The 23,387-nt window shown below is 52.2% G+C and overlaps 1 protein-coding gene across 1 annotated transcript in view; it reads right to left on the reverse strand.

Moving 5' to 3' along the window:
* Positions 1-10,357: 10,357 nt before the first annotated feature.
* The window catches only part of KCNK12 (potassium two pore domain channel subfamily K member 12), a 56,554-nt gene continuing 43,524 nt past the window's right edge, over positions 10,358-23,387 (reverse strand). The window contains exon 2 of the mRNA XM_068564011.1: positions 10,358-11,344. Within this exon, the coding sequence (XP_068420112.1) occupies positions 10,443-11,344 (902 nt within the window). The 3' untranslated portion in view covers positions 10,358-10,442. The remainder of the gene's footprint in view (positions 11,345-23,387) is intronic.

Raw genomic sequence — 23,387 nt, forward strand, 5'->3', positions numbered from 1 at the left:
ATTCCCTGGATGAGGTTCTTGAGGAGGAGAATTGGTGAAGGTCTTTTAAAACCAGAAGACTGCTGTAATGCACAGCATGGTGACTACAGTTAATAATACTATATTTCATAGCGGAAAGTTGCTGAGAGAGTAGATCTTAAAAGTTCTCATCACAAGAAAAAAAATCTTGTAACTTTGTATGGTGACAGCTGGTAATGAGAATTATCATGGTGATCATTTTGCAGTATATACAAATATCAAATTATTATGTTATACACCTGAAATTAATATGTTATATGTCAATTATACCTCAGTTTAAAAAAAAAGGCTGCAAATTCCCTCTCTGTCCCATAGTAGGAAAGCGAAATCTCTGAGTGATATTGGCTGGATTTGTTGGCTGTGTAAGCATTTGGGGAATGGTGGTGGCCTGTTGTGTACGAGTGGTGCCTGTCTCAGGATTATGGTGTCCAGATGTCTCTCCTAAGCACATAAGACCCTGCCCGGGGACTATGGCATCAGTGCCCTGTGACATGCCTGAGTCGTAGTATGTAACTCTGTCAGGTTGTCAGTGTCAGTGGGCTGAGTGGCCAGGTCAGAGTTTATCACCTACAATAAATTTTTTCTGCTTAAACCAGCTGAACTGAATTCTGTTGTATTAGCTTTACCCTGACTGGTGTACTAGCCTAACTTGTATTCCAAGAGAAGAAAGGGCCACTCTATCACCTCCAGTCCTTGTAAGGCCAGGGAGCTGCTTGCCTGGCCAGGGGCATGTGCCCTTCCTTAGACCAATGATTGTGTCTTTAAGGATGTGGGACCATGATTGATCCAGCCTAGAGGGGAGGGTGGCAGGGACCGTAGGTGGTCTTACTCCACACCATCCCAGTTCCCTTGCCCTTGCTGTCCTCCTGTATAGAGGATTGAAAGCAAAATGCATCATCTCCTGGCCTCCCCTGTAGGTAGTGGTGACCATGGGACATTCTTCTGGTTAATAAGATGCCAGCAGAAAGTCCCTAGGGAAGCCTGGGAAAAGGCTCGCTGGGAATTCTCCCTTCCTACTTCTTGCTGCTGGTAACATGGATGTGAGACTTGGAGGTGTAGCTACTGAAGTCACAAGCATGAGGACCAAAGCCAGCATGCTAAGGACCCCAGGGCAGAAGAGAGGGGGAGCTAGCTGTACAGCGGGCATCACCGAGACACGCACCACCCACACCACCTGCCTCCAGACTTCTGGTTATTGTCATCAAATAAACCCCTGTTGGGCTTCCCTGGTGGCGCAGTGGTTAAGAATCCACCTGCCAATGCAGGGGACACGGGTTTGAGCCCTGGTCCGGGAAGATCCCACATGCCGTGGAGCAACTAAGCCCGTGCGCCACAACTACTGAGCCTGCACTCTAGAGCCCGTGAGCCACAATTACTGAGCCCGCGTGCCACAACTACTGCAGCCCATGTGCCTAGAGCCCGTGCTCCGCAACAAGAGAAGCCACTGCAATGAGAAGCCCGCGCACCGCAACAAAGAGTAGCCCCCGCTCGCCGCAACTAGAGAAAGCCCGCGCGCAGCAATGAAGACCCAACACAGCCGAAAAAAAAAAAAACCCTGTTTCTGCTTCTTTAATCTACTCTCTGTTGAGTTGTCTGTTAATTGCAGCTGAATGCATTGGTAACTAACACAGGAGGCACCCTGTGATCCACAGGCCCGCTAGACTACAGGGAGATGGGCTGGAATTTTTCGCAAAGGATAGAGTGACAGGGATACTGTTCCCATAAGAAGGAAACAGGAGAGCATCCTGGGCAGAGAAAGACAAAGGCTCTAGGATCTACTTTGACAGGCCTTCTCAACACACCTAAAGTCTCACCTGCAGACAGCTATGATTCCAACTACGAACATGCCCCACAATCATGGTTTGTGCCTACTGAGTGCAACTCAGCAGTACTGCGACGTGGGTGTGAGAGGGTCTTTAAGAACCTGATCTGGAGCAATTTTAGGTGGAGGAGCAAAAAAGATGGGGAGTGGGTAGAAGAGGTCTCTAAACTCTGGTGTTAACTGGCTGCTGAAGTTTTGATAAATGAAGGATGTATCTTATCCTGTGCCAGGTGGAAAGTAGATGAGGAATGGGGAGCCACAGGACTAGAGCTGGGGTGAAGTACAGAGCCACCCAGTGCTGGGCATGGGGCTCAACCCCAAGCCCTGGCTGTGCCTCCTTCTGTGGTCACCCACCACCACGTCATAGCTCCTCGACCAGAGTGGGCGGGCTTCATGTCTTATTGACTATAAGTGCTATAGGGCTAAGCGCAAAGCATACACGCAATAGGTGCTCATACGTGTTTGTTGAATGAATGAACACAAGACCAGGCAAATGGGCTGGACAGAGCTGTGGGCCAAGCAGGAAGGCCATCTGGCTTCTGCTGGAGATTGGCTAGTGAATTGCTGTGTGACCTTCTCCTTGCTAGGCCTCATTTTCCTCCATCTGCAGAATCAAGCAAATGCTCCTTTTTTGTTCCCTCTCTGCCAGAACATTCCTCAGTGAATGTTCAGATCAAAGGGAACAGCTCTATGAAGTTTTGCTTCATGTCTTACTTGCAGCAATTCCTGGAACTAGGCTTTTAATAGAAATGCTTGTGTGCCCGTGCATGCACATATGTATTTGGACCAGGGGCTCTCATGTGTGAGGACATGCATCCCGAAGAAACCTACCCATGGCCCCAGCATCTATGGGGGCTGTGGTGGGAGAGGCTCCCATTTTACCAATGTGGATGTCACCCACAGTGGTATAAAGTCCTAAAGGAGGCCTCAAGGGGTAACCAAGGGATGGGGAAGGGGTGGGCGCCCCATGGTGAACAGCAGCAGGAGGGCTTTCCATAGGGACAACGGAGAAGAGGCCACTTGGAGGTGGAGGAGACCACAGTGGGGCCTGGTGGTTGGGGAAGAGCTTCCACTTCAACTTCCGCCAGCCCTGGCCGCAGAGCCCCATGGGGTTCAAGCTTTCTGATTGCAGAGCTCCTCTAGAGCAGCACTGCAGCACAGACCTCGCTGCAGTGAAAGAAATATTCTGTGTCTGTGCTGGCCAATATGGTAGCCATTAGCCACATGTGGCTCCTGAGCACTTGAAATGTGGTTAATGCAGCTGCAGAGCTGAATTTTTAATTCCACTTAATTTAAATTCATTTAAAATTAAAGAGCTGTGCGTGGCTGGCGGCTACTGCATCGGACAGCACAGCTGTAGAGAATGGTACAAATGAAAACCAGGACCCGGCGCTGGCGGAGGTTCTTACAGGGTTGTGGGTGTGCTGGAGGCGCAGCTTTCAGCAGGAAGCTGGCCAGTCCTCAGGGGGCACAGTTCCCTCCCTCCTGCACCCAGATGGCTGGTGCTCCTCAGCCCAGTCCATGGACAAAGAAGAACAGGGACAAATTGTTGAAGCTGGGTTGGGCATATGGCTGAGGTTAGCTAACGGTGGTTCTTGATAAGAATCCCTGTGGTACTCTCATATTTCTCCTCCCAAACCTCAGAGTTACAGAGCTGAGAGGCCAGCCCCTCATTTTGCTGACATGGAAAAGGAACCTTAGGGAGGGGAGGAGATCTGCTCACAATTGGCCAGATAGGCAGAAGCCAGAGAGGCAGAAGTGAGCTCTCATCACCTGGCGTTTGTTGCCTTATGGTTAAACCTTTCTTTAGCGATTCCACCAACATCCCTTCTGTGAACATTTCTCTCAGAATGGAGTAGGAAGGGGCCTTGAAAGTAATTTTCTTTGCCGGGACTCAACTTCTTACACTCAAGAAAGCACTGTGCAGGCTCCAGGCCCACAGGACTGCACACAGCTCTCCTCTCTGTCTTCTCACAAAGGGCTCCTTCTGCCTGGGGCACCTCTGCCCCTCTGCAGCCGGCTCACCGTGGCCCCTCTCGGGCTCAGCTTGGACAGCCTGCCTCTGAGAGCCTCCCCTGACTGCCTGGCGGGCTGGCCGCCTCTCTGTGGGTGCTCCTGGCAGCCCAGCCTGCCCGCGGACGTGGAGCACTCATCCTGCAGAACTGCGGGGCCCTGTCCGCTGTCAGCTTCCCACAAGCCTGGAGTAAGGGCTGTGCTGTCTTTCTCACTTTGTCTCTCCAGCCCCTAACATGGCAGGGGGGTCCTGGCCCCAAACTAAACAAATTACTTATCCCCTCTGACCCAGGACAAAATGAAGGGAAAGTACCAAATTCCCAAGGTTGGTAGGAGATTAAGTGAGAAAAATATGCAAATCTCTTGTCCAAGTAAATATAAGTTTTTTTTTTTCTTATCTTCTCATCAGGAGAACAGAAAGGTAACTGACCAACTGACCATAAAAGGGAGAGGGTTGGCAATCCATCCAGGATGGCTGGCTGGGGATCTAAAATGTCATAGGAATCATAGGCCTTAGAGCGTGAAAGGAAGGTAAGGACCACTTCATGGAGCTAAAACACCCACCTGAATTGATTACACAGCTGGGGCATGAGACCCAAAGAGAGAGGAAGACTGATGGGTGAGCAGAGCCCAGGCCTGTCCACTGCCACAGCTAGCTTGTGGGTCTCAGCTGGAAGCAGGGTAAGAGAAAGGCCTCTTTCCAGAAACACCACAGGCTAGAGTTTTTCAAACTGCTGGGTATAATTCCTAGGCAGATCAGGAAATCGATTTGATAGCTTTGACCAGCACTGAAACAAAACAAAACCAAAAAACCAGAATGGAAAATAGTACACTGTGTATCACTGCAGCTGTATGAAATCTTTGGGGCTGGGGGGAGCCAGAGAGTGATTTTGCAGATTGAGGCAGGCAGGGCCTGCACTTGAGTGACCTGTCAATTACTTCTCATCTCTAGGGCAAACTGAAGGAAAAAGATGATCTGGGGAGGGGGCTGTGGAGGAGAGAGGAAGTCTCAGTGGAGTTTGGCGATGGTGATTAAAGAGGTGCCAAAAAGGAGAGGGTTGCAAAGGCATCGTGGGCAGAAGCAATCATCTGGCTGCAGCCTTCTACCCCAGCTGGCACCACAGAAAGGACCCCCTGCAGAAGCAATAGGGGCTGCCTGGTCTCTTATCATGAAATGCCTCTATAACAGTGATACTGTATTTGTGGAGCATTTACACTTTTTGTCATTCCCAGCCTCCTGCGAGGTGATGGTGAGGTGGGGGGTGGTGGTGGGGGGATGAGATCATTCTCCCATTTTAGAGATGGGGAAACTGAGGATCTGATGAAGCCGACTGCCAGATGCGGAGCTAGAATCCAGACCTCCTAGCTTCTGAATGCGTGCCCTTTCCACACCACAGTGTGAGTGCTCTGTGTTTAGAGTGTACGTTTCAGACCCTGGTTGCCCTTTAATTAATTAATTAATTAATTAATTAATATTATTTTTTTGGCTGCGCCGCGAGGCATGTGGGATCTTCGTTCCCGGACCAGGGATCAAACCCATGTCTCCTGCAGTGGAAATGCGGAGTCTTAACCACTGGACCGCCAGGGAAGTCCCCCTGGTTGCCCTTTAGAATCACCCGGGCAGCTGCCAAAAAATTCCATTGCCTGCCTGCTCCCCTCCTCATTCAAATTGAAATCAGAATCGGGGAGTGGGAGTGGGGCCAGGGCATCAATATCTTTCAAAGCTCCCTTCAGAGAATCTAGTTCACAGCCAGGCTTGGAAACCACGGCCACAGTTGGGGTCATTTCCCCCAGTGCTGGGTTCCTCATGCACCTACCTTCTTTCCAGCCCTGGCCATCAGAATCTGCCTTGGCCCAGTCTGGCCAGGCTGCCTGCAAGGTCCACTGGTGCCCTTAGCTCAGATGGATTTCACTGTTGTTTTGTAAAGTAACTCCCCTGGGACGCTGCCACCCTGGCCCGATCCTCAACCTCGGAGCTGACATCTCTTGGGGCCCCCCCCCGAGAGGAGGTGTGATTAGGGAGATGGGGAGGCAGGCGGATTTGACAGACGAAAAGCAAACAGCTCAAAGGGGTGGCAGGCTGCATTTTATTCATCGTTAATTTAAACACCCCTCAAGCCCTCTCTTGGAGTGTTGCTCGGAAAAATAAATGTATTGTCTAAGAAACCCTGCAGGCTTGCCCCGCATGCTCTAACCCCCTCCTGAGAGAATGGGTAGCATAGAAAATGATTTATAAAGCAAGGGGGGCAGCTTCCGTAGGGAGGAGGTGGGGGGAGGCTGACAGAAAGGGGAAGGGGGTCTTGGGCCAGGTCGGTGCAGAAATCTCACCGCTTCAGTGATGAGACTGGCCGGGCGTGGTACCTGCAGGTGTCAGAGCTGCTCCAGGGGTGAGAGTCCGGGCCCTGAATCCATGCCGATGAGCCCGTCCTGGGGGTCAGGAGTGGTGTCAGCAGCCCTCCCCGCCCCAGAGTGGAGCCTTCGGTGGCACCAACCAGCACATTTTATAACAACCATTCCAACAAAAAAACGGGCCCCAGCCAGCGCCTCTTCTGGACTCAGAAGTGCCTCAAGCAGTCTGTCTGAATGTGCTTTCCAGACAGTGTGCGTGTGGAGTTGTGCTTTTTGTTTGTGAAGAATGTAAAAAGTTACAGTAAGGTGGAGCCGCCTGGCCCACGGCTCCTGTGGTCTCCGCCTCTGTGGGCTGCCGTGGCCAGGAGGGCTCGGGCGCCCCTCACCCAGGGCGCAGGAAGAGGGATCTGCTAGGAGGCCTGTCTGAGAGGCGGAGCCTGTGTACATTCAGCAGCTGTTTTCCAGGGTTTGGCTTGGGTTTGGTCGCTGGCGTCTGTGTAAAACACATATATGCAAAGTGTCCATGAAACTCCCCCAAGACAGGGAGGAATTTTCCAGGCCCCTGCAGATCTCCAGGGAGTTAAAAATGCAAAATCCTTCTCCTTAAAGTGGCCCAGACCAGGATTATTTTTCCGTGGGGAAAGGGGCTAGTAGCTCTTTATAAGGCTGACACGTGTGTGTGTGTGTGTGTGTGTGTGTGTTGTGTGTACACGCATGTGTGTGCATGATGCTGTGATGTGTGACACTCCTGGCAAAGCCCAGGACTTCGTGGCATTTTCCACAAGCTGAAGGCCTGAGGCTGCCTGAGCCTTCCGACTCCTTCGCCAGGCCCGGAGGTGCTGGCTTCAGTCAGAGGACACAGGGCCCTGACCACCTGGCCTTCTTAGAGAGCAAGGGCACCAAGGGCGGCTCCTTCCCTGCCTGCTCAGCTCTGAGAAGGCCCGGCTGCAGTCTAAGATCCTGGCCTCTGTGTGGCCACAGCCGAGTGACAAGAGCCCATGCTGTCTGAGAGCCCATGCTACCTTTACGGGAGCCCCAGAGCCCCAGCACAAGAGGGGTGAGTGTGGGCCTCAGGTTAGGAAGCAACTCGTGGAGCCTGGGGACATTGTGATTACAGTGAGCTACCAGCTGTGGGTCATACTGGAGACCCCTGCATGGTGGGAGAGGCCACAGCATCTAAGAGGAAGGAGCCTTTTCTTAGCCTGAGGTTCAGAAGAATCTGCACCAAAGAAAGGGGTCCCTATCAATGTCTATAATCCTGAAACGATGGGAGGATCCCATCCCAGCTTGTCAAGCAGGTCTGGTTCTCTATGCTCGCCATCCTGTCAAGCAGGATGTCAAACAAGCCCTTTAGGCATGGGTCTAGGCTCCAACAAACCCCCTGACCTTGGGAGCCCGGCTTTTCCCAGCAGCTCCTGGCATCTGGGGCACTGAGCCCTTTGGCCTGAGGTAAAGGACAATGATGATTGAAAAGGGTGGCGGTAGGGGGGAACCAGGGGAACATGGACAAAAATACGTGCATACCACTGAGTCCTGAGCTACCATTGTACACTGGAGGACTGGTGTTTCTCTGGGAGGTTGCTGAGCAGGAAGGGTCCCTTTCCTAGCTCCCTTGAACCATGCTTTCGATTCCTTCAGCAGCGTGCTCAAGCTGCCTGCAATTGCCTCCTTCCAAAGCTAAAGCATAGGAAAAGAAGTGAAAACAGCTAAGGCTGCAGCATGAGCAACTCAGAATAGACTTTAGGAAGCAGTGGTGACAGAGAAGACTGCCAAGGAAGGTTATGAGCTTTCCTACTCTGGAGGCAGGTCCTGTTCCCGCCTGTGGGGATGGGATTCTTTGCAGTCCTGCGCGCCAGTCAGTAGATTGCCCGGATGCCTTTTTGGCCCGTCTAGCTCAAGGAGCCATGATGACTGTGTCTTAAGCCTCCTGTTCTCTTCCTGGGGCTCACTTTCTCTGGGTTGGCTGCTATTTTGCCTGCTATTAAGTCCTCATGGTCTAGATGGCTCTGTCATGGGGATGTCTACTTTCCCCTCTGGATAGCTCAGATCCCCAGATTATTTCCTGTTGCCTAGGTGACACCTCTAACTGGATGCCTTTTAATCTTTCCTTCTTTTAAAGGGATAAACCTGATACTTCATTTCTAGGTTCTGTTAGAGGACTCTGCCCTAAACAATGCGTGCCTCTCTGAGCACAGTGTGACCGCAGCCGTTGCTCAGATGGGGGAAGGGTGGCAGTGTTGGGGAGGCTCATGGAGCTGGCCTGGCTGACGTCACAGTGCATCCTGGAAGCGTGGCTCTCTGGAAGCCTACCCTTCAGGAACTGGCAAGACTGACTTCTGTCCTGGCCAGCTCCTCCTCACTGGCTTCACCCCCAGCTTACAGTCTGTGTTTAAAAACCAATCCCAATCCAAATTAGAAATTATCCCTCACCCCGCAAAAAAGAAGTTACTCAAAGTAGCTGGAGAGTTACTCAGATCTTAACTTGTTTTTTCCTTCCTGCCATGAACTGGAAGGGGCGAGGGGAGGCTGACATTCAAGTATGACTCTTAATGCTGTGTGTGTGTGTGTGTGTGTGTGTGTGTGTGTGTGTGTGTGTGTGTGTGTGTGTGTGTCTGAGTGTTCTAGGCACATATGCTTCCTTCACTGCCAGGGAGGGAGATTTTACGGCTTTTGATGCTTCTCAGGCAGACGGTGTGAGGTGTCCTGGTGCTTTCCTAAGACTTCCTGTCAGAAGCTCTATATATATTGGTGGGTCACACCGTGTCTGACTAGACTCTGGTATTTGTCCTTGGGATCGTCATCTTTTTGGATGAGAAAAAATGGGCCAAAAGAGTATTGTTCCTTTACAGTCCAAGACCCCCATCTCTTCAATGAAGGCTGGGTATCTGGCCTTCCTCCAGGTCAGTGACCTCCTATGAGGTAGAGGGTGAGTCTGGGAGAAACTGTCCTTCACCTTGAGGATCATCCAGAGCAAAACTTTAATCCTAAAATTGCTTCCATCCACCAGCTCTCTCCCTCCTGCCTTCCTCCACCTCCAATACAGACTGTGTGTGTAGAAAAAACACATTCACTTGAATATTAGTGGGGGCCAAACAGGGTGTAGAATGGGATGTGTCCCAAACACATCATGGGCTCTGGAGTCAAATTCTCTGACACTTGCAGGATGACTGCTTTGGTTCCTGGTGCTGCAGGCCCTGGTGCCCACCAGTGTAGCTGGCAGAGCCCTGATGCAGAGGAGGGGCAGCTGGAGGGGGTACCGCGCTCTGTACCCTCAGGCTGTCTAAAAGGGAAAAAAAGATAAAAAAATCCACACCAACAAAGAAAAATCTTGTCTGAGAAGACTCAGACAGTCCTGGTTAATAACGAAAAGCATTCCCGTGGATGATGCTGGTGAAAGGAAGGAGCGTTGAGGGGATTCAGAGATGTGCCCTGAGCCTCAGAGATCAGCCAGCTGAAGCGGAGCTGGGCTCCTGCAGCCTGAGTGCTCCTGGCCCTGCAGGCCACTCCAGGCTTTCCCTCTTTAAAAGGAGTTGCCCTGTGTGCTGTGCTAAGTGGACTAACTCCAGGCTGAGAAAGGCCTGCCAAGCCCCTTACCACTGCAATCCCCAAATCTCTGGGAAATGCCACAGTCCGCAAGTTGGTGCTATGTTTCATCCCATTGCATAATACTACGCCATTCTCTGTGTGTAGCGGCTGTACTATATATATACATCAGGAGGCAACATATGGCTCTCCCCATCCCCACCTGTCATAACTGTGACTATATCACTTCTGACGACCAGAAGGAAGCTGCTGGGCTGGGCCAGGATTCTAAATGCTGCGGAGGTAATTCAGAGCCATGAAAAGTTGCACCATATGCTTTGGGGTTGCCAGCTGCTTACGTGCATCGAGACGGGGTTTAGTGCCAGTCTGCAAAACCCAGGGGTGGCACTCTTCTCACTGCCGTGTGCACCGGGCGAGGGTCTGGGGTGCCACTTTTTCTCTCCCTGGAGGAGAATCTGCCGGGGACCACAGTTCTCCGAGAGGGAGCCCATAAGGAAAACAGGCTCCCCCCAAACCTGCCCTTGATAACATCAGGCCTGGCCAAATAGTATTTCTTTAAAAAAAATTTTTTTTTTTTTTTTGGTTTCATTTTATTGGATAAAGGTTAAGAAAGCGCCAGCGTCTGAGAGAAGGAAAGCAAACGCCGCCCGGCTGCACCCCAGCCTGGTGAGGGTCCGTGGCGCCGCGAGGCACGCGTCTACCTGGAGGCGCTGGTCTCGGCCAGGCGGTTGTTCATGATGCCCAGCGCGCCCACGCCGCCCGAGAAGCCGTTCTGGCGCGTGTTGACGCACACGCTGCGCGGGTAGCCGTTGGCCGTCTCGGACAGCTGCTTCTGCAGCAGCGCCAGCGACACCTTGTTGGAGGCCGTGAGGTCGCGCATGGAGATGAGCTCGCCCGACAGGCGGCGGCCCTCGGCGTCGCTGTCGCGGGCCGCGGGGTCGGCGCCGAGCGCGGCCAGGCGGCGGCGCAGCCGGGAGCCCGGGGTGATGGCGTTGCGCCGGGCCAGGGGCGCGCCGGGCGCCGGGCAGCAGCGCGCGCAGCAGCGGCAGCTCAGCTTGCGCAGCATCCAGTTGAGCACCTGCTTGATGAGGATGGAGATGACGTTGAAGAGCGAGTAGATGCAGCACACGCCGAGCAGGATGAAGAGGAAGTTGCCCAGGCGGTAGAGCCCCTGGTTCCGGTAGGCGGCGTGCTGGCTGCTCACCAGGTCCCCGAAGCCGATGGTGCTGAAGGTGACGAAGCAGAAGTAGAGCGAGTCCACGTAGTCCCAGCCCTCCACGCTGGTGTACATGGCCGAGGCGCAGCAAGACAGCAGCACGGCGAACAGACCCAGGATCAGCAGCACGTGGTACACCGAGGGCTTCCAGCCCGCCAGGCAGTCGGCTTCCGAGAGCGCCGAGCCGCGGCGGAAGGTGGCGGGCAGCAGGCCGCTGCGGCGCAGCTGGCGCTCCCGGCAGGCGCGCATGATGAAGGCCAGCAGCGAGATGATGCGCTCCAGGAAGAGGTTGAAGAACAGGATGGTGCCGGCACAGCCGAACAGCCCGTAGGCGATGAGGAAGGCCTTCCCGCCCACCGTCGCGGGGGTGGTCATGCCGAAACCTGTGGAGACCAGAGCAGGGGTCAGCGAGGTCCTGGCTGAGCAGGTGGTCCCCACCCTGCGCGGGGCAGGCATCTGCAGGTGCTGACATGGCTCCTATGCTGAGTGGCATCGCTCAAGTGGTATTTAGACATTTCTCTCCCTTGGTGGCACTAGATATGGTTCCTAATCTGGGCAACCCCTAAACTGATGGAGGAGACATGGCCCCTCGTCTGGGGGGGGGATCTATAAATCAACATGGGTGAGGCAAGATGGTCACTAGGACGGACCCATCAGGACACACAAAACAGAAACCACTGCACAGATGCAAACTACCGTGATGCCCACAAACCGAGCAAGTGTCACCTGGTCTCCCATCCCTCAAATTGTTTTTTTAATGTACCAGTGACACACCTGGGCCTTGTTAGGACAGACTTCCATAAAGGCTTCATTTTATAGGATTGCTGGGGACCAGGTAGGGTGTGTTCAGTCCAGGTAGCTATATTTGATGGTCTCTGAAAAGGGGTTTATGAAACGGACAAATGGATTGTTTGAGAGTGAGTCCACAACCTTCAGCGAGTAAGCGTGGCTCTGCCACTGGACATCAGCTCCTTCTCACCCAAGGACCACCATCACCCTTGCTCACACTTGTAGCCAAGGGAAAGGTTTTGGCCCCGCTGGGTTCTGTGCTGCCGTGTGTCTGGAGTGGCTTTTATCCTGAGAGGTCTGCTCTGTGCCAGGGCAGCTGCTCAGTGCTTTGACTCTTGTAATTAAGTCTTAATTTACCCATTCGTTCAAAGCACAGTCTTTAAGGGAGCTTCTCTATCAACTGATTTCTGCAGAAGGCTTGGCTTCCCGCCAGGATGCTCGGCCCATGTCATCCAGGGCAGTGCAGAGTGGAGGCTCTGCTCCTCCAGCCTGAGCTCTCAGCCAGCTGCTGGTTGTGATGTCCTTGTGGGACCCATGCTGCCTGCCTCTGGTTATGGGAGGGGATGTAATCCCTTAGCATGAAGATCTACTGCTGCCTGGAGTCTGAGCAGAAAATGCATCATCTGTCTGAGTGGCACAGTAGCACCTATCAGCACCTCTGTAGCAGAAGTTCAGGGGCATCTCTGTTTAATGCATGCCCGACCAGTGGGGTGGCGCCAGCTCTGGGAAAGGGGTGGCTTACCATTTCCCTAAAAAGGCCAGGGAAAGTTTTTTTCAGAATGATCCCTTAAACTTGTATGCTAATCATTTTCTAGATTCCTTGGAGGAAATGCCCAATTGCCCGACATTGTCTTCATCTTATGCTTAATGACTCAAGTTAGGAGAAAATCTTATAATGATACCTCTGTCGAGGAAGATGGAGTATGTCCCTAGATTCAGAATTTGGCCGTAAGAGTGTGAAAAAAGCCAAACTAGCAGTGTAACCAGGAACTCAATACAGGGATTTTGCTACACTTTAAAGCCAAACTTAAGTTCTTGAATTCATGAAGAAATCAGCTCTGAATCGATATGACTATACGCGGAGTGGGAGTGTTTGTATTTGTATGTGTGTATATTTATAAAGAGTCCTAGGTTGATAACCCAAGTGTCCAACAGCCTAATTCATAGTCTGTTCATACAAGGAAATACTATACAGCAAAGAAAAAGCACAAACCACTGCTACTTGCAACAACATGAATGAATCTCACAAAAAGAATGTTAAACAAAAGAAACTGGACACAAAAGAAGTATTCCATTTGTATAAAATTCAAAGCCAGGCAAAACCAAGCTACAGTATCTTTTTAGGGATGCATACTTGGCTGGCAAAATTATAAGGGAAATGGAGGAAGTAATTTTGATAAAAGTCAGAATTGGGGTTTCCTCTGGGGATGGCAGGGTGTGGTGACTGGAATGGGACCCGGGGGACTCTGGGGTGCTGGAAATCTTCTGTTGATCTGGGTGGTGGTTACATGGGTGTTTGTTGTATAATAACTTTCAAATTGTGTGTTTTATGATTTTTTTTGTACTGTCATGATAAGAAAAACTTCAAAATGCCTGGACTATTAGAACTGTGAGGGACCTTAATTCTGGTCTGCCCCTCGCTGTATAGGTGAGGGAGCAGGGGCAGAGGGGACATGACCTACAGCTTGTGGGGGACAGATGCCATACATGTGTCCTGGCTTCTAGCTCGGTGCTTAGACCATCATACACAGCACTGCTGCTACCCATGAAGGGAAAACAACACCTCTCGTACGGGGATCACTTGGCTAAATTCCTAAAGAAATGAAAAATCCTGAGCCTGGAATATTAATACTATGCCTAAGAGGATATTGAATGGGATTTTCCTATTTTTGAGAATTTTCAGCTAAAGTCTTAAAGCTAAGAGTGACATGTAATATGTTAGCCCTCATTCTAAAGAGAAGTTTTAGATACATCTGTCATATCGATTAAAATAGCAAAATGGGTCTGGTGACTAGTAACCCCTACTACCCACTTCCAGGCTGTACAGAAAGGTTAGAAATTATCCAGGGATAATGGGAGACGGTCCTGAAGTAGGAGGGGTGCTGTGGCACCCGCAGGTCTAGAGATGGTGGTGGTGGTGATGGTGAAGAGAACGTCAGGCTGCAGCAAGGGCAGCCTGGCAGCTCATCTCCCAGTGGATGCTGGCTGAGCTGCAGACACTTGAAAGCTTACCCAGGAGCACTGGAGTGGAGCATGGTGAGGGTTTCGGGAGAGCCAGAGGTGTCTCCTGGAGTCTGACGCTGTGCTGGATAGTTCTCTGGGTCAGAGGCTGACCGGAGCAGCCCACACAGGCAGGGACAGGAAGAGGGCACCAGTGGGAGCAGTCTATACTCCCAGGGCACCTTGCACCAAGGATGGGGGAGAGTGACATGGGTCAAGCAGACTCTGCAGACGGCAGCCACATCTGAAGAGACTCTGCCCGGGAGGGCTGCCTGCTGGATCAAGGGTGCCTGAGGGGCGGAGGGCAGGGGACAGCATGCGACGTAGTCACAGGGAGCACCACCCGCTCAGGGAAAGGTGCAGGGCAGTGGTCCCTGTATTGGGGGGAAATCTCCAAAGACCCATATGAGCTCCACGAAAGGGTATGTCTGTCCTAGCAGTGGGCATTGTGATGCCACCAGCAAAAGCTAAGAAAGGATGATAGTGGCACCAGTGATGTAAGACCAAGAGGAAACAAACAGATGACCCCTCCCACACTGCAGGTCCCTGAGCCGGGGGCCAGGTCAGAGCTGGAGGGAGAGGCTGAGCTTTAATTAGAAGTGAATTTGAGGGGCTTCCCTGGTGGCGCAGTGGTTGAGAATCTGCCTGCCAATGCAGGGGACACGGGTTCGAGCCCTGGTCTGGGAAGATCCCACATGCCGCGGAGCAGCTAGGCCCGTGAGCCACAATTACTGAGCCTGAGCATCTGGAGCCTGTGCTCCGCAACAAGAGAGGCCGCGATGGTGAGAGGCCCGCGCACCGCGATGAAGAGTGGCCCCCACTTGCCACAACTAGAGAAAGCCCTCGCACAGAAACGAAGACCCAACACAGCCATAAATAAATTAATTATTAATTTAAAAAAAAAAAAAAAAAAAAGAAGTGAATTTGAGGATGGGATTTAGATTGGGTTGGACATCTGAGAATGGGTCTCAATTTTAAAACTGGTGGTACTTAAAAAAATATTATTTGGAAAACTCTAGCGTCTATCCAAGATGTTGTTAAGGAATCCAAAGGAGAATTCTTCAAAACCATAGATGAAGACAAAGCCATTTCCCGTGCCAGCCCATTTAATAAACTGGTTCCAAAGGCCCACCACTCACAGTGCCAGCCCCGCAGGTCTCGTTTTGCTCCATCTCTACAACCTGTGAGGGAGGCACACCCCTGTTTAACAGATGAGGAGACCTTGGGTCAAGGGGCTAAGTAGTTGCCATGGCCGCACAGCCCAGAAATGGTGGGGCTGAGCCTGAAACCCAGGTTGGCTGGTGTCTAACATCCACCTTCTCTCTGCCACCCTAGACTGTCTTCCGAGGGCACCGCAGAGCCTCCATGCCTCTTAGAAAACCAAGGGGGCTGGCAGCTGGGAGAGCACTTTCATGTGAGGGGGGGGGAGGCTGACCCTCAGTCACAACTCCTGTCCCCAAGGGTCCACTCTCCTCTTGTGGCTCTCTCTCCACTGACTGTTGCTGGGGAGAGGGGCCACTGCTCCTCCCTTAATGTCTTCACCAAGGTGGACTCATCCCCCTTCCCGTGGCACAGCTAAGACAGCGGGGCAATTCAAATCAGACTCAACCCAGAGCTTGGGGACAGCAGGAGGAGGCACAGAAGGGACCACTGCTTGTGGCCCACAGTCCAGCCGGTTGCCCCCAGGCAGGGGACTCATCTGCCCGCTGGGCTCCCCACAGGACTGCCCCTGCCTGACCTGCCCCCGAGTCAAACGCCATCTCCACTCTCGGGGAGCATCTTTGGATTCCTCCAAGCTCCTCCATGTTTGGACTCCTGGCTTCTGCCCCAGCACCCCCTTTAGAGTCTGGGTTTCTTGCTAAGGATCTGCCTCCTCCCTGGATGATAGAACCCAGAATGAGGCTTATTTTTCCAGCCACGCTGCTCCCTCCCCACAGGGCTGTGGCCTTTGCCAGGGCCTCTGCACAACAGCACCACCAGATATGCACCTGGAGCACCGTCATCCACCTGCTCGTTCCTTTTTCCGGCAAACACTTCCTGAAGACCTGGTTTGGCAGGCCTCGGGCTGCGCTCAGGGCTCTGGTGGAAAACCAGACACCCGCACAGAGGATCCGGGCTGCCTTCTTAGAGGTTTTGCACAGCTCCCCACCCCTCTGCTGCCAGTGGCTCAGCCCTGGGCCAGGGCACAGCTTTACCCTGCTGCCCCCATGCAGAGGCTGGGCCAGACCTGTCCTGAGGTCTCCTCATGGCTGTGACTCCAGGCCCAAAATGATGCCAAGTGCTTGACTGGCTGTGGCACTCTCTGCCCAGAATGAAGGGGACAGGCAGGCCAGGAGGTTCTCTGTCCAGCACAGAGGGCACCCAACACGAGTGTCCCTCTCACTGCCCCGATTCCTGAGGTCTGGCTCCTGTGCCCACTTCACCTCCCTCTGCTTTCCTACAGACCCACGTCGGCTCAGCTCCAGAGGCAGGGCGGAGGGGGCACGGTCTACCCTCCTGCCCCATCAACGCCAAGAGGCTCAGAGCTCTGGGCTGCTGAGACCCCTGGGCCAGGCCTCTTGCTGAGGGCAGTAGGGTCCGTGCCCAGTGCTGCTGCCTAGCCGGATGCTTCCCAGGGTGGAAGAACAGTCCCCCAGGCTCTGGGGAGCCAGGCTGGCTCTGGAGAGGGCCTTGACGCTTCAGCCAGAGAAAAGGCAAACCCAGCCACCCCGAAAATCCCCCTTTCCCCCACTCACACCCTGCAGAGGCAGGCGTAATCTGTCCCCGGGTTCGCACCAAGCCTCTATTTTGTTTATGCCACAATTGATCTGCCATCCCAGTTTGCAAAGAGCAGACACTTGGGGGCTTTATTATGCCACTTTGACAAAAGCTGTGAAGCTCATTCCCACAGCCTGTCTGGTGCCGCCTTCGCAAATGGGGCCCTGGTGACAGGGCCTCCGGAGTTCAGCTCCGAGAGCCTGGAAGTGAGATGGGGAGACCAGCACTGGTCTGAATCGGGCCCTGGGTGGCAGCCTCTGTGCTGGACACTGGACGCATGTCCCCTCATCCAGTCCCTCCAACCACCCTGAGAGGGACGCATCATCAACCCCAACAATGCAGGCAAGGACGTGGGCCAAGGGAACTGAAGATACTCAGCCAAGTTACCGTTTGTAAGTGGCTGAGCTGCCCCTGAAGCCCTTTCCACTGCGCCAGATGGGAAGCCTGAGCTCATCACCTCGGGGACTTTTTCCCACTGGCTCTGAAGTATCGACTTGGCGGAGGGGAAATATAATTTATAATCCAATCTGGGATACTTTTGAGCGCAAATAATTACCCCAGGACAGCAGGTGTAAACCAGAGCTGATCCAAGCAACTGGGGTGCGTGATTAAAATGCAGACTCCAAGGCAGGTCCCACCCCAGAGGCTTATTTAGAGGGACCCAGGAATCTACATTTTAACAGATGTCCCCTGATGATTCTAATGTGAATGGGCTAAAGCCCTTCCTTTAAGAAACAGTATTATGCTGTATCCCTGATGACCCTACTGGTTGGAATCTCCCCAATTTCAAATAAAAAAAATTTTCAGCTTTATTGAGTTACAGTTGACATATAAAACTGTAAGATATTTAAAATATACATCATGATGATTTGTTGGTTTAAATTTCAAGTGACCTAAAACCCTTGTTGTGGACATTGCAGCTGTCTCCTTAACAACCATCACCCCACCCCTCAACCTAAAGTGTAGCAGCTGGGCCCCTTGGAGAACTGACCCAACTGCCAGGGGTGGGCTCCGTTAGTCTAGGCCAATCAGGAAAATCCAGTCCCTTACCACGACTGGCTCAAGGATGGATAGGCCTAAGCCAATCAGTGAAGGCCATTTTCATGGCTACAGAGACTTGCTCAGGAATGGGTATGTGACCCCATTCAGGCCAATCAGATGAGAGGAGAGTTTCTCTGATAGTTTCTGGGTTAAATGCGTCTCACTTTTTAAAAAATACTTATTTATTTTATTTATTCATTTTATTTTATTTATTTTTGGCTGCACTGGGTCTTAGTTGCGGCACGTGGGATGTTTATTGAGGCATGAGAGATCTTTCGTTGCGCCGTGCGGGCTTCTCCCTCTCTAGTTGTGACGTGCAGGGGTTTTTTTTTTTTCTCTCTCTAGTTGAGGCCCGTGGGCTTAGTTGCCCTGTGGTGTGTGGGATCTTAGTTCCCCGACCAGGGATAGAACCCATGTCCCCTGCATTGGAAGGCAGATTCTTTTTTTTTTAATTTATTTTTGGCTGTGTTGGGTCTTCGTTTCTGTGCGAGGGCTTTCTCTAGTTGCGGCAAGCAGGGGCCACTCTTCATCGCGGTGCGCGGGCCTCTCACTATTGTAGCCTCTCTTGTTGCGGAGCACAGGCTCCAGACGCGCAGGCTCAGTAGTTGTGGCTCACGGGCCTAGTTGCTCCGCGGCATGTGGGATCTTCCCAAACCAGGGCTTGAACCCGTGTCCCCTGCACTGGCAGGCAGATTCTCAACCACTGCACCACCAGGGCAGCCCGGAAGGCAGATTCTTTACCACTGGACCACGAGGGAAGTCCCTAAATGCTTCTCACTTTTAAGAGCTGCCTTGGGTGTGGAGGGAGCAGGAGGTGGCCCCAGGAGTGGTTGGTGGCCACCTGTGGCCGTGAGGAGCCAGCCTTAGATGAAGCTGACACTGCAGAAGGCTGTCAAAGTATCCTGAAAACCCTAATGAGCTGTCCAATCAAACTGGCCAGGCTGCCTGACCTACCCTTGGACTTCCAGTTACATGAGCCCGTAAATCTCTTTTCCTGCCTAAGCCTTCTGTGACAGGCAACCAAACACACTCCAGCTGGTGCCGATGGTTAAGGGCCTGGTTAAACATCCCAGGGTCAAGGAAATGGTATCAGACTTGAACTCAAAGCTTTGACTGCTGTTGTAGCCTCTATCAGCCAAGTGATCGAAGCAAGTCACTCTAACTCCTCTGAGCCCCTATTTCTTCATCTGTAGAACGTCGACCTCCTGACGCGAGCCCTCTCTGTGAACTGTAATATAACCTGCCAATGGGTGTTCCTCAAGATGAGACAGTAGACTTAATGCGACGTAGAGAGAATGCCCATGATTAAGAAAAAGAAATTTTAAGTAAAGTGGAACACGTTTATTTACTGCGGGACTTTTTAGAGCACTCACCGTGTTAATGTGATTTATGAAACCACCAGGGCTATGCTAACACTATCCAGCGTTCCCCAAACTAATTTGACCATCGAATGTATTTAGTCACCTCAGGTGACTTGAGTATTTCAAAGAGTAATATTTGGGAAATGCCATACTCTATCCTCATGAAGAATTAAGGATGAGGCATTTAAAAACATTCTCGAGGATTTCCCACGCTTTAAAAAGTCACTGCAACACTGCAATGCCTTTTCAGTGCCTGGCATGTAGAAGGTGTTGGGCCACGTCTGCTGAGTGAATGAATAGACTGTGACTCTACTTGTTTGCAGCAGTGATTCTCAAACTCGATTATCTAGGACCCACCTGGGGATCTTGTTAGCTTCTGGGGTGGGGCTCACAATTCCAAATTTCTAACCTGGTCCCAGGTGAGGCCACTGCAGCTGGCCAGTGAACCTTATTTTAAATACCAAGCACAGATGACTTATAGTATTAATTACCTTCAGGGGCCTGTCTCCACAATGAGATTGGGGACCCCTTGGGAGTAGGGACCAAATTATATTGGCTACTTGGAAGCATAGGTTATATGGGCTGCTCAGGTTTGAATCCTAGCTCCACTACTCCCTAGCTGTGTGTCTTTGAGCAAATTAATTGACCTTTCTGTGCCTCATTTTTCTTATCTGTAAAGTAGAGATGATAATATTTGTATTTTTGTACTCAACTGAGTCAATATGTGCAAAACACTTAGAATAGTGCCTAGCACATTAATAAGCCCTTAATAAAGTCTTCTTCTTCTTTCTGTTCTCCACAGTGAGCAAGGGAATCATGTATAAATTAGGCACTGATAGTTATTTGTTGACTGAATAACTGAAAATAAAAGTTTCAAGAACATCTCAAGGGTGAGAGTTAAATATCAGGGACAGTGAGAAGGCTGAGGTGTGGGGTTGGTGGGCAGAGGAGGGGAAAGGACCCATTAAGACTCATCAGATAAAATACAGGACTCCCAAATAAATATGAATTTCAGATAAACAAATCAATTTTTAATGTAAGTACATCCCAAACATTGCACGGGCCATATTTACACTAAAAAATGCTTCGTTGTTTTTCTGAAATTCATATTTGACTGGGAGTCCTGTATTTTTATCTGCTAAATCTGGCAGCCCTACCCATGGCCCTACTTGTCTGCTGGGCACACTACTTTGAGGAGCGTCTCCTAACATCGCCCTCTCCCGGGATCCTTCCTGACTGGCTGGAGGAGGGATAACAGGCTCACTTTAGCAATCAAGGAGCCTAAAGGTCACACAGAACTGGGCCTTGCCCACCCAAGGCCAGGCCAGCAGCCTAGTCTTCCAGCGCCTCTTCCTCTCCAAACAGGGAACAGTGGGAGATGTGGAGTGGGCTGTGGGCAGAGGGTGGGGCTGCCATCGGGCTGCTCTGTGGTTGGAGCTGAGACACGGACTCTTGGGGAGAAGAAGGGAAGCTCCAGGCCACGTTCCATGGAGGAGGGCTGGACGCTTGAGAGGAGACACTTCCCTGGGACTGGAGCCCCAGGCCTGGAACCTCAAGGCTGCCCATGTCATCCTTCTCCAAATCCCTCCCCTGAGGAGGACAACTGACCAGCCTGGCCAAACCTTTTGGGAGGGCTGGGAATGAAAGGAAGGCTGGAAGAACTTTAGTGACGAATGGAAACGCGGAGGGGATAATAATAGCTGAAACGTGTTGAGCCCTCACTATTTCCGGGCACTGTGCCAAAGCTTCATGTGTATCAATGCATATTCCATCCTCACAGCTCTGTGAGGCACTGGGTAGCATTCATTCTAAGTCACAGCCTTTTTCCTCAAATTTTAACAGCCCTGAAATCAGGATGCATCTTACGATCAATGACTTGACATGGTTTATTTGGCAGCATTCTAAATTCTTAATGGTACACGTTATTGGTGCATTTATAATTGATGGTGTCTTAGATTTGATGAACTACAATGGGAACTATTATCATTCCCATTTGTGAGATTAGTAAACTGAGTCACACTTAACAAAGACACTTAGGTTAAATAACTTGCCCAGATCACAGAGCAAGCAAGTGGCAGAGCCCAGGTGTGAAACTAGAGGAGGGAGCTTGCGATGTGATAAGGGAGAAAGTTAAACTTACAGGAGTTCAGAAGAAAGAGACATAGGTTGCTTTTGGTTGGAGCAGCAGTTCGTAACTCTGGCTCCATAATGGAGTCACCTGGGAAAGTTAAATTAGTCCCCAGACCAGCTTAGGTCAGAAGCAGGGCTGATGTTCTCCTGGTGCAGAGACTGGGAGAGTCTTATGGAGGAAGAGGTATCTGTGTTCAGTCTTGTAGGGTGGATGGGATTTCGAGAGGGAGGAAGTAGAGGCCTGGGCTTGAGAAAGGTGTGCCCTGCTGGGAGAGCGCTGTGTACAGGGCCAGGGTAAAGGGCTGGGTTCAGCCTGGCTGTTTCCCACGTGCAGCTTGGCGTCTAGCCCACAGACAACGTTTAGTAACTCTTGACGATGGAGTGGATGAACCTGTGGCAGAAGGAGAAGGACAAGGCTGGGAGACCCTCCCATCCACATTGTACTCAGGCTGAACTTGCAGGAGCACTGTGGCTGTGAGGGTGTCACCCGACACCGCAAGAAGCTTCTCCATCATCTTGGCCTGGCATCCAGCAGCATGTCTGGCCTTGTAGAGACTTACAAACCCTGGAAACATCAAGCTGCAGAAGATAAACTCAGGGAGTCTCCCTTCCTGCAGGCTTGGGAAGGGCCAGCATCAGCTTTCTTGGAGAGTTGAGAGCAGAGGCTGTGGCGTCAGGCTCTGGCGCCTCCACTTGCTGATGGGCCAATGGGGACACGTTATTTCTCCCCCTAAAAGTGGCCTGATGACCGCCTACTTCGTAAGGTTTCTGTGAGGAGTAAACGAGGAGGTGGCTCCCTGGTGAGCTCAAGAAGCAGCAAGCTTAACTGGGAAACGCCCGGGCGAGGCCCCAGCCCTCACACTGCAGCTGGAGAGCCGAAGGTGGAGCAAGGAACAGGCAAACCACGAACCAAGGACTAGGAGTTTCGGCGGAAAGGACAAGCCCCCCGTACACACACCTAAGACGACTCTACCGCTAACTTGCTGTCCCTGAGTCTCATCAGGCCTCTGTGTCCTAGGCGGTCCCCGGTGAGTGGCAGCGTCCCCTCTGGGCTGGCTTCAGTCTCTGGTCCCTGCGCCGGGGTGGGGGGGGGGGGCGGGGGGGGAGGCACCACCTTTTCCAATCCTGAAATCAAGGGTGGCAGTGGGGGAGGGGGACGCCAGAGAGTGGGCCTGTGGTGGGAAAGCTGAGACTGTGGGCTGCGACGTTTGCTGCCGCTGGAGGGTTTGTCTAAATTGTAACCGAGATGGGCAGCTCCCTGAGGGCGCAGCCCTGGGCTCCTTCCCACCGCAGCCGGGCGCAGGGCTGGGCTCGTGCTGGATGCTCCCTGACTCAGGACAGAGAGGCAACACAGAAAAACACAAGTCACATGGAGAAAGCGGACCCTTCCATTCTCCTGTTCAATTTTGCTTGTTCTCTGGGGGCCTTTGGGATGATCTTTGTTTGCTGAGAGCAGGGGGCGTGTGGGGATGGCTGAGAGGGCAGAGGGGCTAGGAAAAGAAGGCTGAAACCCGCAGGCTGCAGGTCGGGGATTTTTAACATTAGGAAAGTGTCGGTAATTTAGGAGTGATGGGCAAGTGACCCCAAGAATCAGCTTCGAACCTCGGCGCTGTTTTCCTCGCCAGTGGGGCTGATTGAACCTGCCCCCTCTGCGCGCTTCATCTGTGGGATTAAGGTTTTCTCTCCTCACCAGAAATCATTCAGCAAAATGAGTTATTAAAAGCCAGTTAACTACTCCTGCCTCCAGCAAGCTCCCGCTTACCAATCTCTCCCGGGGCCCGAGCTGGAGCAGCTGTGAAGCTCGGGCCCTCGGAGGTGGAGGGAAGATGACTCATTTACATAGAGCCCGTCCTCCGTCCTGCCCCCCAGATCTGTCCCTGTCTCTCTGATGACTAATCCTTTCCAGGGATGAGCTCACCGCCCCTCCTGCCCACCACGAAAGGAGCAGAACCTTAGCCCCAGCCCAGAATTTGGGGAGAAGACTGGCTCCAAGGCCAGGGAAGGCAGGGACGGTCCCTGATGGGACAAAAGTCTGGCCATCAAGAGCCCGCGCTGGGGCAGTGAGATGAGGAAAGCCCTGAAGCCCGCCCAGCCCTGGCCTTGCTCCCTCCACCTTAGGGTCCCACAC

The sequence above is a fragment of the Eschrichtius robustus genome, chromosome 15 (genome assembly GCF_028021215.1).
Source record: "Eschrichtius robustus isolate mEscRob2 chromosome 15, mEscRob2.pri, whole genome shotgun sequence".
NCBI lineage: Eukaryota > Metazoa > Chordata > Mammalia > Artiodactyla > Eschrichtiidae > Eschrichtius > Eschrichtius robustus.